This window comes from Amaranthus tricolor, chromosome 4 (genome assembly GCF_026212465.1).
Source record: "Amaranthus tricolor cultivar Red isolate AtriRed21 chromosome 4, ASM2621246v1, whole genome shotgun sequence".
Lineage (NCBI taxonomy): Eukaryota > Viridiplantae > Streptophyta > Magnoliopsida > Caryophyllales > Amaranthaceae > Amaranthus > Amaranthus tricolor.
In genome coordinates this window covers 31,345,257-31,360,280 of record NC_080050.1, presented here as the reverse complement: position 1 = coordinate 31,360,280, position 15,024 = coordinate 31,345,257, and the positions used below count along the sequence as shown (strand labels likewise).

The following is a 15,024-nucleotide window of genomic DNA, read 5'->3' as shown; positions in this document are numbered from 1 at the left end:
TATTAATGAGAAATTATTGGCCTATATACTTCATATTGCTCATCTACTCTAACCTTCCTCATTTTCCTATTTTTAAAGACTAATATGAAATTTATATAAAAATATAGCAAAATAAGTAGAATAAAAGCGTAGATTATAGATATATCGTATAGCATACAAAATACGCTATTACATCATTTACTTTTACATAAAGGTTTTTTTATAAGATATGTAGATTTAAATGCTGACACTTTCAAATTCTAACGTTAAATACTTACTTAATAGTGGGAATAATACAAACTTAAATAGTTGACTGAGACCAAGAATTAGACTTTAAACTTTAAAATTTAGGGTTAAAAGTAATGACTAAATATTATTTTTTTTTAAGTTAACTATATTTTCAATTGTTGTCCATCAAACTTAATTTTCTACATATTTTTTTCTGAACACAATTCTCACCATTTTTTTCAATTTACAACAACATATACTTCTATTTAGTTTTCAAAAGCATCTAGATAATTTATTATTTTTTATCACATCGTTTCAACAATTAATCGAATAAATATTATAAATAGCAAATTCAAATGGACGCAAGACTATAGTGGTTAGAGTGTATTCTTATTAGGCATTAGTTTAATAGATATACTTCCTACATTTTAGATATGGGTACTATTTATCGTTCAAGCTTATTTTTCATATTGTGGTTAATGTGTAAGCATAAATATTGTCAAGTGGAATCTTGTTTGAATCGTCTAATCGCATACTTTCATAATATTAGCTTTTTATAATTTTTAGATGTGTATAGTTTTATATATAAATGAACAAAATAACACATTAGATTGCATAAAATGTCAAATGTAACGAGTATATGGAACGGAGGAAGTATATACTGTGTCCTGTTCTTAAGGGTTCCCAGTTCCCCCAAATTCAACTTATTGTCCTTCAGACGCTTCGTGGTTCTTCCCCCTGGCATTTATTTCAGTCACACCTCATTACATTCCCACCATTTCCCAATCACTCAAACATCCAATTTTTCCATTTTTCTCAAATGGGTATTCTTCAAAATCCTGTCTTTCCCATCAATAACAGACTTTTACTCATGTCTTTGCTCTTATGTTTGGCTTCTACCTTCACCCAACTTTCATTCTTTACTCAAGGTAATCATAGTATACACTCTATTTATTCTATGTAATTCTCCTTATTCCTCTAGCCCTCTCTCTGAAGGGGATACGGATATGAATTGTGCGTTACCTTTTTCTTGTATGAACCCTGTTTTCGAACGAGATATTGGCTTGATGATGGGTGTATTAATGCATTTAAATCTTGTCATTAGTTCTATTTCTCATATGAAATTTCAAATTCTTTATGTTTTATGTATCAGGATTGCCAATTCTCCCACAAACTGATGCTACAAAGGTAAAAATATCAACCTTTTTCCATCAATTTGACCAAAAAAATTGTGGGCATTGTTGTAATAAGCTAAGATATGTCCATGCTTAATGAAGCCAAAAGAATGGTTGGTTTGTGATAAATTTGTTATTGGATATGTAAATAAAACCCAAATTAGAAAATAGTTAATTACATGCAAATCTTACGAGGTTCTATCCTAAAATTAACGGTACTAATAAAAATAATCCATTAAACTTATATGTCAATATGAAATCACATTTGGTTATTTTCTAACAATTTGCAATTGTAAATTATGTTTATGATCTAAGGTCAATTGAAAATATTTTTTTACTTTTCTAATTTTGACTAGGTCAGATCTTGCCTAAGTGGCATCCGAGTAATGAAATGTTGTATTGTGGTAAGGTAAGCTAATAATGGTTTTGAAATATTCAGGAACAAGAAGAAAAATTGATAGAAAGAGCATTAATAGGGTCAAGACCACCAAGATGTGAAGGAAGGTGCAACAATTGTGGGCATTGTGAAGCAATTCAAGTACCAATTGTGCCTCAACAAGGTTTCCCAAGAAGCCATTTTATGCATTCAAGACCTACAATTGCTTATTCAAGAGGAGATAGCTTGTCTAATTATAAGCCCATGAGTTGGAAATGCAAATGTGGTCACTCTATTTTTAATCCTTGATTCAATTCTCTCAATTTTCTCTTAATTCCTTTGTATAGAATTTGAATTATTAATGATTAATTAATAGAGTTTCTACGATCATAAGTCGGGCAAAATTACACTATAAATTTTTAGATCATATTTATTTTATATTTTTTTTGAATTTAGGCCTAAAAAATAATTTATCTAAAATATATTCCACATGTTTATAACTATCTATGTTGTAAACTAAAGTGTCATTACTATTTTTAGTAATGGCCATTAGTTGTGTGTGTTTTAGCACTAATTTGAAGATTAGTTGGACATAGTTCTTGGTAGAAGGGATGTCAGATAGACGGGCAGGTGTGAAAAATTGAATGAAAACTCGCAAAGTATGTGAAGTACATGTCCTATTAAATTTACCATATAGTATAAATATTTGGTGAGAAAATAAAAAAAATAAAAGTAAATTTTTGTTTGTGAAGATTAAAAAATAAGTTATACTTTTATATATGAAAATTAAAAAAAGAATATGAGTTATAAACTATAATTAAACATACTTTTTTCATCCCGCTTAATTTCCATCAACTATTGTCTTGGTCGTTTTACTTATTTTGCATCATTTTAATTTTTGAATAATAAGTTAATGATCTATTACTTTCTTTTAATCTTATTTATATATTTTAACTTTTTTTTAAAATTTTATCCATACAATTTGTTATCTCTTTTTTTATTATTAATATTTTTTTTTCTTAAAAAAAATTTCAATTCCTCTTTACTTTAACTCTAATTGGATAAAAAAAGTAAAATTAATAGATTTGATAAGACCGACTAAAATATGATGGAAGCAAGAGCTGAATGATGGGCGAACTGGGAAACGTGTAGCAGAATGAAGTTGTGTTGTATATGACGACAGACACAGACTTGATTAAATTTGTTACGTTAATGGATTATATAAAGAGGCAGTAATCTGGTAGAATTAGATGTAGTGTAGGCTGCTGGGACTGGACACTGTCAATTAATATGTCAGCAAAACATAACATGCTAATTCAAGCTCAGATTCAGCATAGGTCATAACTTATGAATAGTATAAGTTTCATTTACACTGTTAAACGGATTCGGTCGGGTTTAACTCAATGGGTAAAACCCGTAAAGGTTTTTTAAATGGACTATCAAATTGTGATTATACTTGTGACTGGCTACTTTCATCTACAATATTGTCAATATTACAAAACTGTCTTTAATAGATTCGTCCAATGTTAATAGTTTAAAGTTTCACATTTTGTATACAAAATAAGACTCTTTAGATGCTAATGAACCAGTAAAACTATCATCGATCATCGATTCTATTATTTTGTTTTTTCACTTAATTCTGATTTTATGTGATCCCAAAATGAGAATTATAATATTAAATAATCCAAAAAATCTTAAATTACTTATTTTGAGCAAAATTACAATCACTTCACTTGTGATTGAAGAAAAGAATATCATATCTAGTAACTACAACTAAAATAAATTAGTACTTTACTACCCTAATTCGTAATACTAATTTTTAAATGAGACGATCTTGACCGTTTCTATTAGGCTAATCAAATATATATTTTTTGTCTTAAAATGAACACGTATAAGTCATAACGTTAAAGTGATACTTATAATTTTAATATAATAATTATTTATAGTCTTCAAATAATTACTAATAACTTTAAAATAATTAATTATAATCTTAAAGTAAATAATTAAAGAAATAAACTATGAACACATCTTATGATGAAACGGTCTCATACTAAGACGAGCTCAATTCCTAATTAGAAAAAGCTAAGTACAATTATACTTAAGTTGAAGTGGGAAACACAACTTCCATTTCAATTCAAGCATAAAACCTTTCTAAGCAAAACTAAGGATTACTCCTACTATAGACTATACACTATTTCTCCTTCCCACCATTAAATACAAAAATAAATCTAAATAAGATATTAGATCTCCACCATTGTTGAGGGATTTCCGACAGTCAGCGAACAAATAAAGAAACCCACAATAAATAAGAGAGAAAAAGGGTTTGATTTGATTGAAAGATTGGAAATGGGAATGGGAATGGTTGGTCCATCCGTTTTTGTAAACTTTACTTGCAAATTAGTTATGATCGTCTCTTAATTTACAATTTTCCTGTTTTTAATCTTTCTATAAATGAGAAAGTTCAAATCTTTGTGCTACCCACGTCGATTTCAGAACTTTAAATTCAAACCTCAACTGGTTTGTATTCATACTTTTTTCTTTTTGTCAATTTTTATCAAGAAATTTACTACTATATATTTCGACAATGATGAATTTTGATTTTTTATGGGTTTATGATTTTGGGTGTTTGATAGGGATCAAAAGGGAATATGGAAAACCCACAGAGTAGCAAAATTGGATTTGATCAGGTATTTTTATCTGCATTTGTGTCTAATTTTCTGGGGTTTTTGTTTTTTATTTAATTACCCCAATGCCAAAAATTTGCTCCCACGGGTTTAAAACTCGAAAATATGCAACCTTACCTTGTTAGTGAGAAGATAAATGTTAGTTTCGGATTGAACTTTGATTGCACACATCATCTACAACTTTGCCGTAAATGCACACTTGTTCATTGTAATATGGGTCGGATACGTGAACCAAAATAAATAATAGGTAGTTGCTAACAAAGACATCATTTTTTTTTATTTTTTTTTTGATTTTATGCAACTTTTACAATTTGAAATTTTGTAGAGGTTTCAATCTTTTGCTTGTAATGCCTTTTTTTCAGTGTTAACTTTTGTTGGCTTTTGATTAGGCTTAGAAAGTGCTGTTTGCATTTAAAATTCGGAGTCATTTGGACATCATTGTATATTACTTTCCACATTTTAGGTGTGGGTATTGCTAGACTTCTCAATACAATAAACTTGGTGATTGTATATATGTTTGCAACTCTTTTCAATCATCATGGCTTTTCCTTCATAGAAACATTTTAATGGCATTAGTGACCAAATATAACTAGCATGAGCATACCTAAATTTTGGTAATGACATTGAAGTAATGAACTGTTTTTCGAATTTAGAAGAAAAATAGTGGCGGAATCATGCCATAACTTTTGAGTTACTTATACGATCTCCTCGGTTCTCACATTTCCTTTTGGAAATTACTATGATTTAGAAGCAACTAGATAATGTAGCTATGGTGCACATAAGGCTTTATATTTTCTCTCTTTTTGGTGCAATGATGTTAAGTCATTTGCAAAAGGCATGTATATTTATATCCTAATAAGAAGATCAAGTCTTTTATGAAACCGTCTCAAGATAAGACGATCTCCTATAGTTAGTTCATTTCTATATTTGATTACTTTAAGGTTATGAATGAGCACTTAAAATTGTGGGTGATGACTATAAGGTTATATAAATATCACTTTAAGACAGTAAGTGTACATTGGGCCAACCCAAATGTGATGGTCTAACCATGAGACAGTTTTATTTGAGAATTTGTGACTAAGATATTCCCTTTCCAAATGTTCGTATTGAGAATTATGACTTGTCTCTCGAGACTTAGAGACTTTCACACATTATCATTGCAGAAAGGGCAAGGAAATAGTGGTAGTACAAGCAGTAATATTGTCGAAAATATTGTATTTAGCCATGACTTTGCCGAGGGCATGCACTCATGGCACCCCAATAGCTGTAAGGCATCGCTAGTATCGCCTCAGTTTGGAGAAATTGAAGGGATGGGAGACACTTATGCTAGAGTAACAAATCGGAAAGAATGTTGGCAAGGATTGGAGCAAGATATAACTAATCGAGTTGTTCTCGGGACAACTTATAGTGTTACTGCTTGTGTGGGTGTGTCTGGAGATCATAAACCTTTGAACGTTCAAGCCACACTGAAATTAGAATCGAAAAGTTCCGACACCAATTATTTGTGTATTGGAAGGTGGGTTGCTTATCTTATATGTATTCTGAATTTGTTCTGTTTAATTACTAGAAACACGCTGATTTTCTTCTGGCGACTGGCACAGGATTTCGGTTTCAGAGAGAAAATGGGAGACTTTAACAGGCACTTTTACACTTTCCGAAATTCCTGATCGTGTTGTGTTCTATCTTGAGGGACCTCATCCTGGTGTAGACTTACTCATCAAGTCTGTAATCATTTCTAGGTCCAGCCCCATGGTACGTGAAGTCATCTTGTTTACTTTTTATTATATGGAATATCACCTAGATTATTCATCGACATGGAAAGTTATTGATTATATGATTCAGCTTCCCTTAATAAGATTTTATTTCGACCAATAACAAAGATAGTGAATGAAATTGAAACTTCGAATCTTATTATAATTACATGTGCTAGGTTTGTATGAGTTACTATGGTTTAGTTGTCCAAAATTAATAGTGAAAAATAATCCTCACAATAATATTTTTTAGTCAGTCTCTTCTATTTGCGTTTAATAATTGTGTTACTTGGACTTGGGTGCTGATGTCGGATATTGGTACGTGTCCAAGTGTCGGATACGTCTAAATATTCAATTTTACGCCTAAAATGAAGTGTCTTAGTGTTATACCAATGTCCAAGCATCAAGGATCAAATACGGGTACGTGAAGCAAAATGAAGAGTCCGAGTAATTAACCTAGGTTTAGTATTATATATCTATGATTCATGAAGCTCACTGGAACGTTCGAAGTCTTTGAGACGTCTGAAGTTGCTAATCATCACTACTTTGACGTTTGTGTTTATTTGATGTTTTCTATAATTTGCTCATGTTATATGGAGGTAAACTTTACCATTATATGGTGGAGAATGGAGATAGACATTACTAAAACAATAATTGATATATGATGGTTCAAAACTAAAGTTGCGTCTGATTGGGATTATTTATGTAAATTGGTGATTTAAGGCGAATGGAAACACGGATGATACAAGAACCGACTTCCATGAAAACATTATATGGAATCACGACTTCTTACAAGGTCCGAATATGTGGCACCCCAACAAATGTGACGTCTCAATCGTTTCAGCTGAGTCCGTAAGTGCTAAAGGAGTGTCAGAAAAATTAAGTGGTGGTTATGCCAAAGTTACGGACAGGAAGCAGCATTGGCAAGGCTTGGAACAAGATATAACAAGCCTTGTCTGTTTGGGTTTTACGTATAAACTTTCCGCACAAGTCGCAGTGTTGGGAACTCCCAAAGCTTGTGAACTTCAAGCCACATTGAAATCGGAGTATGATGGTTCAGATAACACCGAGTATTTGTCCATTGGAAGGTAATTGGTTATTCCTTATCAAGTTTTATTCTATATAATCTCGGAGAAATTGATATATGAACTGTTAATGCTCAGGATTTCGGTCTCAAATGAACATTGGGAGACCTTAGAAGGAACTTTTACGCTCGCAACAATTCCTAATCATGCTGTGCTCTATTTTGAAGGGCCTAATCCGGGGATTGATCTGCTTATAAAATCAGTCAAAATTTCCCGCTTAAACGAAAAAATGTGTCGGGTAACTTTATATTTTAACTATGAAGCACTTTTATGATGCTTGGTGAGTATTTTTTTTTATTTGCTTTGATTGTTCAACAGACGACAAGCAGATGTGCGGATGGTGGTGACGAGAATATAATTTTAAACCCGACATTTGAAGATGGTGTTAATAATTGGTCAGGAAGGGGATGCAAAATTGTGTTACATGACTCTATGGCAGACGGGAAAATTACACCAAAATCTGGTAAGTTTTTCGCAGCAGCAACAGAGCGAACTCAATTTTGGAACGGAATTCAGCAAGATATCACTCCTAGAGTTCAGCGAAAGTTGGCTTACGAGGTTACTGCTATTGTCCGGATATATGGTAATAACGTTACTAACTCTGATGTTCGAGCTACATTGTGGGTTCAAACACCCGATAAGCGTGAGCAGTACATAGGCATCTCAACGTAAAGTTTCTTTCGCTTTGTTTTACTATCTTTGTCGTGTTTATATTACTGTCACATTCTTTTAAGCCCTCATAATCTTTCATTTTTGCCGATCACAAATTATTGTGAGAGACCATCTCTAATTGCGTCAGCCCATTATTATCGTTTTGGTTTAATTAAGCTTTAATGGACTGTATCTGAGAGACGTCTCTCAGAGATACGGTCTCTCAGGAAACTGGCTGTTTGTCGATACCTAATTTGCCTTTTGAATTCGGATTCGCTCAAATGGCCCGAAAAGAGCCCAAAATCAACCATAATAAGTTTCTGTTCTATCCTGAAGTGTGCAGGCAACAGACAAAGATTGGGCACAGCTTCAAGGAAAGTTTCTTATTAATGGGTCCCCGTCAAGTGTTGTTGTTTATTTGGAAGGACCTCCTGCTGGTACCGACATCCTCCTTAATAGTTTGGTCGTAAAACATGCACCAAAAACTCCTCCATCCATTCCACCTGCTGTTCAGGTCAGCATTGAACATTTTCACTTAGAACTGTTTGTACAAACGTTTTTTATTTGTATTACCGATGAACATAAACAAAACTTGGTAAAGGTATACTGAACTACCGATATAATGCCCAACTTTCATCAAGCTAATGCCATTTAGTGGCTCCCAGTTAAGCAACGTTTTGGGGAAGGGAGCCGGATGTGTGAACTTGACCCCTGTTAGTGATAACAGAGTGGTGGTTTCGGGTTGACCCTTGGTAGCAATTATCATTTGCAACTTCGCATAATTAAAAAGTAAATATGACTTGAAAGTCGAAACTGAAGAACAATAAATTTTTGGCCCATCGAAATAAGGGATAATATGATGCCCAAGTATTTACATTTATGATTTACTTTTACAGAATGCTGCTTTTGGAGTCAACATAATCCAAAACAGTGAACTAAGTGATGGCACCAACGGCTGGTTTCCTCTCGGAAATTGTACATTAAGTGTGGGGAGTGGTTCCCCGCATATCCTTCCTCCGATGGCAAGGGAATCTCTAGGACCTCACGAGCCCCTGAGTGGTCGTTACATCCTTGTCACAAATCGCACGCAGAACTGGATGGGTCCTGCTCAGATGATCACGGACAAGCTGGAGCTCTTTCTTACATATCAGGTTTCTGCTTGGGTCAAAGTCGGATCGACTGCTTCTGGGCCGCAGAATGTTAATGTTGCGCTGAGCGTGGACGGTCAGTGGGTCAATGGGGGCCAAATTGAGATCAGTGATGACAGATGGCATGAAATCGGTGGGTCATTTAGGATTGAGAAGCAACCATCGAAGGTCATGGTTTATATTCAAGGCCCCGGCTCTGGAGTTGATTTTATGCTAGGAAGTCTTCAGATTTTTGCTGTTGATCGACAAGCTCGGTTCAAACAATTACGAAGACAGACTGATAAGGTATTTCTCACTGATCCAAACTTAAAACCAAAATGTAAAACCTTAACATAACCTCAATGTCTTAGAACAAAATGTTGCCTTTAGTGTGTAGGGGAGGTAAGATGTGTACACCTAGTGTTCATTCTGGTTATCGGGTTGATTTCGGAATAAATTTTTGGGATTGGTTTAAAATCTGGCTTTGTGTCCATGTCGATTTTTACGATATTGTTAATCTATTTTTTATGTCAAGTCAAATCGGATTTGGTTATTGGTTCGGGTAAAGATCGAGTCTTCGGGTCTGTTTTGAACACCTCTATGCACACCTAATACACTACAACTTTGGCTGATGCTTTCGATTTGGCTGCAGTGTTGGATATTTTTCAGCTCACTCTGATCTTTTCTATTTGCAGATACGTAAACGTGATGTGGTATTGAAATTTACGGGGGATAGTACATTTGGGACCTTCGTTAAAGTCAGACAGACAAAGAACAGCTTCCCGTTTGGTTCCTGCATAAGTCGATCAAACATCGATAATGAAGACTTTGTGGCCTTCTTTCTGGAAAACTTCAACTGGGCAGTGTTCGGGAATGAACTCAAGTGGTACTGGACCGAAGCACAACAAGGAAATTTGAACTACCAGGATGCTGATGAGATGTTGGATTTATGCCAAAAGAACAACATAGAAGCTAGAGGGCATTGCATCTTCTGGGAAGTCGAGGGAACTGTTCAACAGTGGATTAAAAACCTCAACAAAAATGACCTTTCGGCTGCAGTCCAAAACCGCCTCACTAGCCTCCTTACTCGTTACAAAGGCAAATTCAGGCATTATGATGTCAATAACGAAATGTTGCATGGCTCGTTTTACCAGGATCATCTAGGTAAAGATATTCGAGCAGACATGTTTAAGACCGCAAACAAATTAGACCCATCTGCCCTTTTGTTCGTCAATGATTACCATGTTGAGGACGGAGATGATCCAAGATCAAGCCCCGAAAGGTATATCGATCTTGTAATGAACTTGCAAGAGCAAGGTGCACCTGTAGGTGGGGTCGGAATCCAAGGTCATATTGATAATCCAGTGGGGTCAATCGTTTGTTCTGCCCTCGATAAGTTGGGCATTCTCGGTCTTCCCTTGTGGTTCACAGAGCTCGACGTCTCTTCGATTAACGAGTTTGTAAGAGCCGATGATTTAGAAGTCATGCTTAGGGAAGCCTTTGCTCATCCGGCAGTTGAAGGAGTTATGTTATGGGGTTTTTGGGAGTTGTTTATGAGCAGGGAAAACTCGCACCTTGTTAATGCTGAAGGCGATAAAAATGAAGCGGGTAAGAGGTATCTTCAGCTGAAACGGGAATGGTTGACTCGTGCTCATGGTCATGTTGACGATGAAGGGAAGTTCGGGTTCAGGGGTTTCCATGGAAGTTATGAAATCGAGGTTCTTAGTCATGGTAAGAAAGTAACTAAAACATTTGTGGTTGACAAGGGTGATTCTCCTTTGGTGTTGTCTATAGATTTGTGATGCTGATGAATGTCTATAATGGTTTTCTGTTAAGTTGTATTGTTGGTTTGTTTAACATATTCGACCGTTTATGGCCCCAAAAAAGTAAGGGCGTTAATATTAAATTACGTAGCATATGTTAAGTTGTGTTGTTGGTAGTGCTGTTATTTCTGAATATATTTATCACTTCTGTAATTATATATTTTTTACTATAAGGATCAAACTCAAGAAATGATAAATTTGTAAGTTTCAAAATCAATAAAATAATGGAATTATGGCGTGTACACGAAAATCTAGATCTGTGCCTGTCAAGATTATAATTAAAGTCATTTGTTCAGAAATTCCGTTAATATTGAATTGTGTAACATATGGCAGTGAATATGACGGTCAAGTTGGTTCTGTATCCATGTATATATGAATATGAGTTGTATTTTGAGTTTGTGGGAGTGTAACCATAAAAATTGTGCCGTGTTGGGTTGTCTACGTGTTATGCCTCATGTCAAACTGTATCGTATTAAGTCGTGTTGTGAATAATGTTGTGTTGTGTGATGAGATTTAACCATAAAAATTGTATTGTATTGAGTCGATCATGTGCCATGCCTCATGCCAAATCGTTGTGTCAAGTCGTGTGTCAGGCGGGTCATACATGGGTGGCCCGACCAATTTAATTATTATAATCGACCGCATTCTACATTTAGTTCCAACCTTCAAGTATGATGTAGTATACTCCTATTTGCCTATATTAATCTAATTCATATGACAAATTATCATCACAAGTCTATTATCTAGAAGATCCATGATGTCATAAAAGTTATACAATACATTTGGAAGGTACAATTACAATTTACAAATAAGCATCCGCCTTAAAATCAATCAGAAATAGTAGGTCATAAATTTAAAATTTTTAATCTTTAACTCGAAAATGACATGATTTAAAAAGGTGGATTATATATTAAAAAATAGTTTTCAAAATTGTGCAAAACTAAACAGAGTATAATTTTTATGTTTTAAATAAGTTAATAGTCTCCTCTTTTATGCACATGAAGAGTGAGATGATTCAACCCTTCCTCGAAGGTGGATTTCATTTTCATACTGATACAGCTTGTAAAAAGGAATTAGTTTGATCAATGAAATCCATTTTGTTATTAAAAAAAAGTTAATAATCTAACTGCATTTGTAAATTGTAATTGATGGTTTACAAATATATTTTATGTTCTTGTGAGCAATTTTCCGGTACACTTCTCACGAAGTATCTCATTTTTTTGAATGAAAGTTCACAAGGATATTGATGATCAAGTTGTTATATTAATTGCATTTGCAGAAGATGATGACCATCCCAATTTACTGTCAGTTGGTATTTTTGTAAATTATGTGATCCTTTTGAATCAACGAAAAATTTGTGTATTTCAAGAAAAAAGTTTATATTTGATATTGAATAAATTATATGGATAAAAATATAAAAATAAAAATGTTTAATTTAAAATTAAAGAAAATGATAATCATTAGGGAAAAACTATAAAAAAGTACCTAATAACAAATATTTTTTCTAAAAACAACCTAATAAAGAAAGTTTTGTTAAAAAATACCTAATAAAATTTTTTCTTTTTCCAAAGAGTACCAATTAACGTTTTCCTTCGGTTGACTGTCAAATATAACGGTTGACTGGTCAAAATCGAAAATTTTTTCTTCCTCATTTTCAAATTCTTTTCTAATTCAATTTCCTCATTGTCCTTTTCCTCAAAATCGAAGTTAAATTGGAAAAGAAATTGAAGATGAGGAAAAAGAATTTTCGATTTTGACCAGTCAACCGTTATATTTAATGGTCAACTGAAGGAAAACGTCACTTGGTAATTTTTGGAAAAGAAAAAATTTTATTGGGTATTTTTTGGCAAAACTTTTTTTATTAGGTATTTTTTAGAATTTTTTTTATTAAGTACTTTTTGACAATTTTTCCTAATAATTATTCAAAAATAAAAATAATTCAAAACAAGTGAAAATGAAAATTTATATATACTCATATCAATTAGACATTATATGTTATCAATATAATTCGTACTTTAACAACATGTTTGATATTGATATTAATTAATGAGAATGAAAATGAAAATTTTTATAATATAGCTAGGTATATAACAATAAGGTTTATGTGATGCTCTTGCCATACTTTATTTTTTCGATAAAGATAAAAACTAAACTTATTTTAGCAAATCTAGCTTGTATGAGACTGTTATTTTGAGATGGATTCATATAAGGATTCCAAATTCAAAATATCAGTGAATGTTTCAAAATTAGTTTCTGTTGGAATATTTAGTCCAATTCAGATTTATTGAGATGTCTCATCATAAAACTGTCGTAAATGTGAATTTGTAAAATGATTATGGCTATTACCACTATTTAATAGGTGTACGAACAATTAAACAGACAATAAAAGTGATCATATTAATTTTTTTCCTACCTTATTTTGCTACTTGTTAGATTTTATCTTGCTATCAGTTTTTATTTGCAGGTTTTTCTTGAGTCGAGAGTCTTATTGGTCGCAATCCTCTTACCTCCTTCGATAACAAGATGGTTACCGACTTACCGTCTTTCAACCCTCTCCAAAACCTAGTCATATGCATGATATATTGAGTATGATGATGATGATTACACAAGACATAAAAATTATTATCTTCAGTTTGTTAGTTACATTTTGATCAAAATTGTGAGAGTATTTTGATCAAAATATAACCAACATACTGAACCAGAAATTATCATTTTTCTATCAAAAGGAATATTTTTATTTGATTCTTATTTGTAAGGATTCGTTTCCCATTATACCTTTATATAAAAATACTTTTTAGATTTTGTCATTATTACTTTATTAGTTATTGACTTAATTATTATCATGCACAATACACATGGATATATATATTTTTCATTATCGTTGAACACGCGTAATAATTAAATAGTAATACCAATAATTAAAAGAAATAGATCTAAGAATAAAAATCCAAAAATAAATAATATTACTCCTTTGTTTCATATTAGTTACGTTTGAAATATTTTCATACGCGGAGAGAAAAATTTTGAACACGATTTTTCATTAATGTAATAAGAATTTAAGATATACTCATGTGAAATCTTGTTAGATTCATCTCGATATATAAAAATTTAATACTTCATATTTTTTTATCAAAAAATAATCTTAACCGAGAAAAATAACACTTATTTGAACTGATACAATTTTACAAGACCTGCTCAATAATTACTTGAATTTGAAACCTATGAGAAAAGTCAAATGTAATAAAAATTGTAAAATAAAGGAAATAATAATATTATGAAATAGTCTATTATAGGAGTATTAAATAGGGCAAGTTTCATATATTTGGATCTATCAAATTCCAAACTCTTAGTCTACCATTTATTCACTTCAATTCCTTTCTCCTCTCCTTTAACCCTCATAAACCAAACGCATCTTAAGGAATTTATTATTTCTCGCATTAATCTTTTTAATTAATTTCTCCTTCACTTTCTTTTTTTTTTTTTTTCTCAAAATTTGTAATTTTTCAAGTTGTTCAACAGAGAAAAATTAAAATGATGATCAAGACTAGCTTCCGCCTCCTTAATTTTATCCAACGCATTTCTCCTACATCACAGGTTCTTTTTTTCTCTTACTTTTATAAAATAAATAATATTAATGCCTTTTCCATTCTAAAGTTATATATATACCAGGCACCTTCGCACGCACACGTACTTTATTTTGCAGAGTTATAATATTAAATAAAAATAAATAGTGATAAAAAAGATGAATACAATTTAAGATAATAAATGATATAAATAAATGATTAAGATGAAATAATGTTAAGTTTACTAATAAAAATAAAAAAGAAAGTTAAAAAATAAAGAGTGTGAAATTAGTGCAAAATGGATATTTGGTCATTAGTGATAAATCTTTACTTTCTATTTGACGTGATGAAAAATATATTCTTTCAATGGAAATATAAGTGTGAATTAATTTTCTATTTTTTGGTTTGATCAAAATTTTTTAGAAAAATATATATGTTGGTGATGAATGAATATTGAAAAAATTGTTTTCTTACAATTATAAAAGAAAATACTTGTAAAAGGATAAAATATACTTTAATATAAGGAAATCATTTTTTAAATCTCTTATGAAACGAAAAGACAAATTTGAAGAAAAACAATTT

At 32.1% G+C, this 15,024-nt stretch overlaps 2 protein-coding genes across 4 annotated transcripts; both read left to right on the top strand.

The window, feature by feature from the left end:
* Positions 1 to 812: 812 nt before the first annotated feature.
* On the top strand, positions 813 to 2,588 carry LOC130810471 (EPIDERMAL PATTERNING FACTOR-like protein 2). Of its 2 annotated transcripts, XM_057676545.1 has the most exons (3): positions 833 to 1,136; positions 1,361 to 1,395; positions 1,822 to 2,555. In XM_057676545.1, exons 1-3 carry the CDS (start codon positions 848 to 850, stop codon positions 2,065 to 2,067), a joined length of 570 nt encoding a protein of 189 aa, XP_057532528.1. In that variant the 5' UTR covers positions 833 to 847; the 3' UTR covers positions 2,068 to 2,555. The 2 variants fall into 2 exon arrangements, with proteins under 2 accessions (XP_057532529.1, XP_057532528.1); XM_057676546.1 differs by lacking the exon at positions 1,361 to 1,395 and having other exon boundaries at positions 813 to 1,136; positions 1,822 to 2,588.
* Positions 2,589 to 3,839: 1,251 nt separating this feature from the next.
* LOC130810403 (endo-1,4-beta-xylanase 3-like) lies at positions 3,840 to 11,142 on the top strand. 2 transcript variants are annotated; one of them, XM_057676445.1, is made up of 10 exons: positions 3,840 to 4,275; positions 4,392 to 4,445; positions 5,606 to 5,958; positions 6,044 to 6,194; positions 6,917 to 7,281; positions 7,357 to 7,516; positions 7,597 to 7,946; positions 8,266 to 8,443; positions 8,826 to 9,362; positions 9,752 to 11,141. In XM_057676445.1, exons 1-10 carry the CDS (start codon positions 4,210 to 4,212, stop codon positions 10,856 to 10,858), a joined length of 3,321 nt encoding a protein of 1,106 aa, XP_057532428.1. In that variant the 5' UTR covers positions 3,840 to 4,209; the 3' UTR covers positions 10,859 to 11,141. The 2 variants fall into 2 exon arrangements, with proteins under 2 accessions (XP_057532428.1, XP_057532429.1); XM_057676446.1 differs by having other exon boundaries at positions 4,017 to 4,119; positions 9,752 to 11,142.
* The last annotated feature ends 3,882 nt before the right edge of the window (positions 11,143 to 15,024 follow it).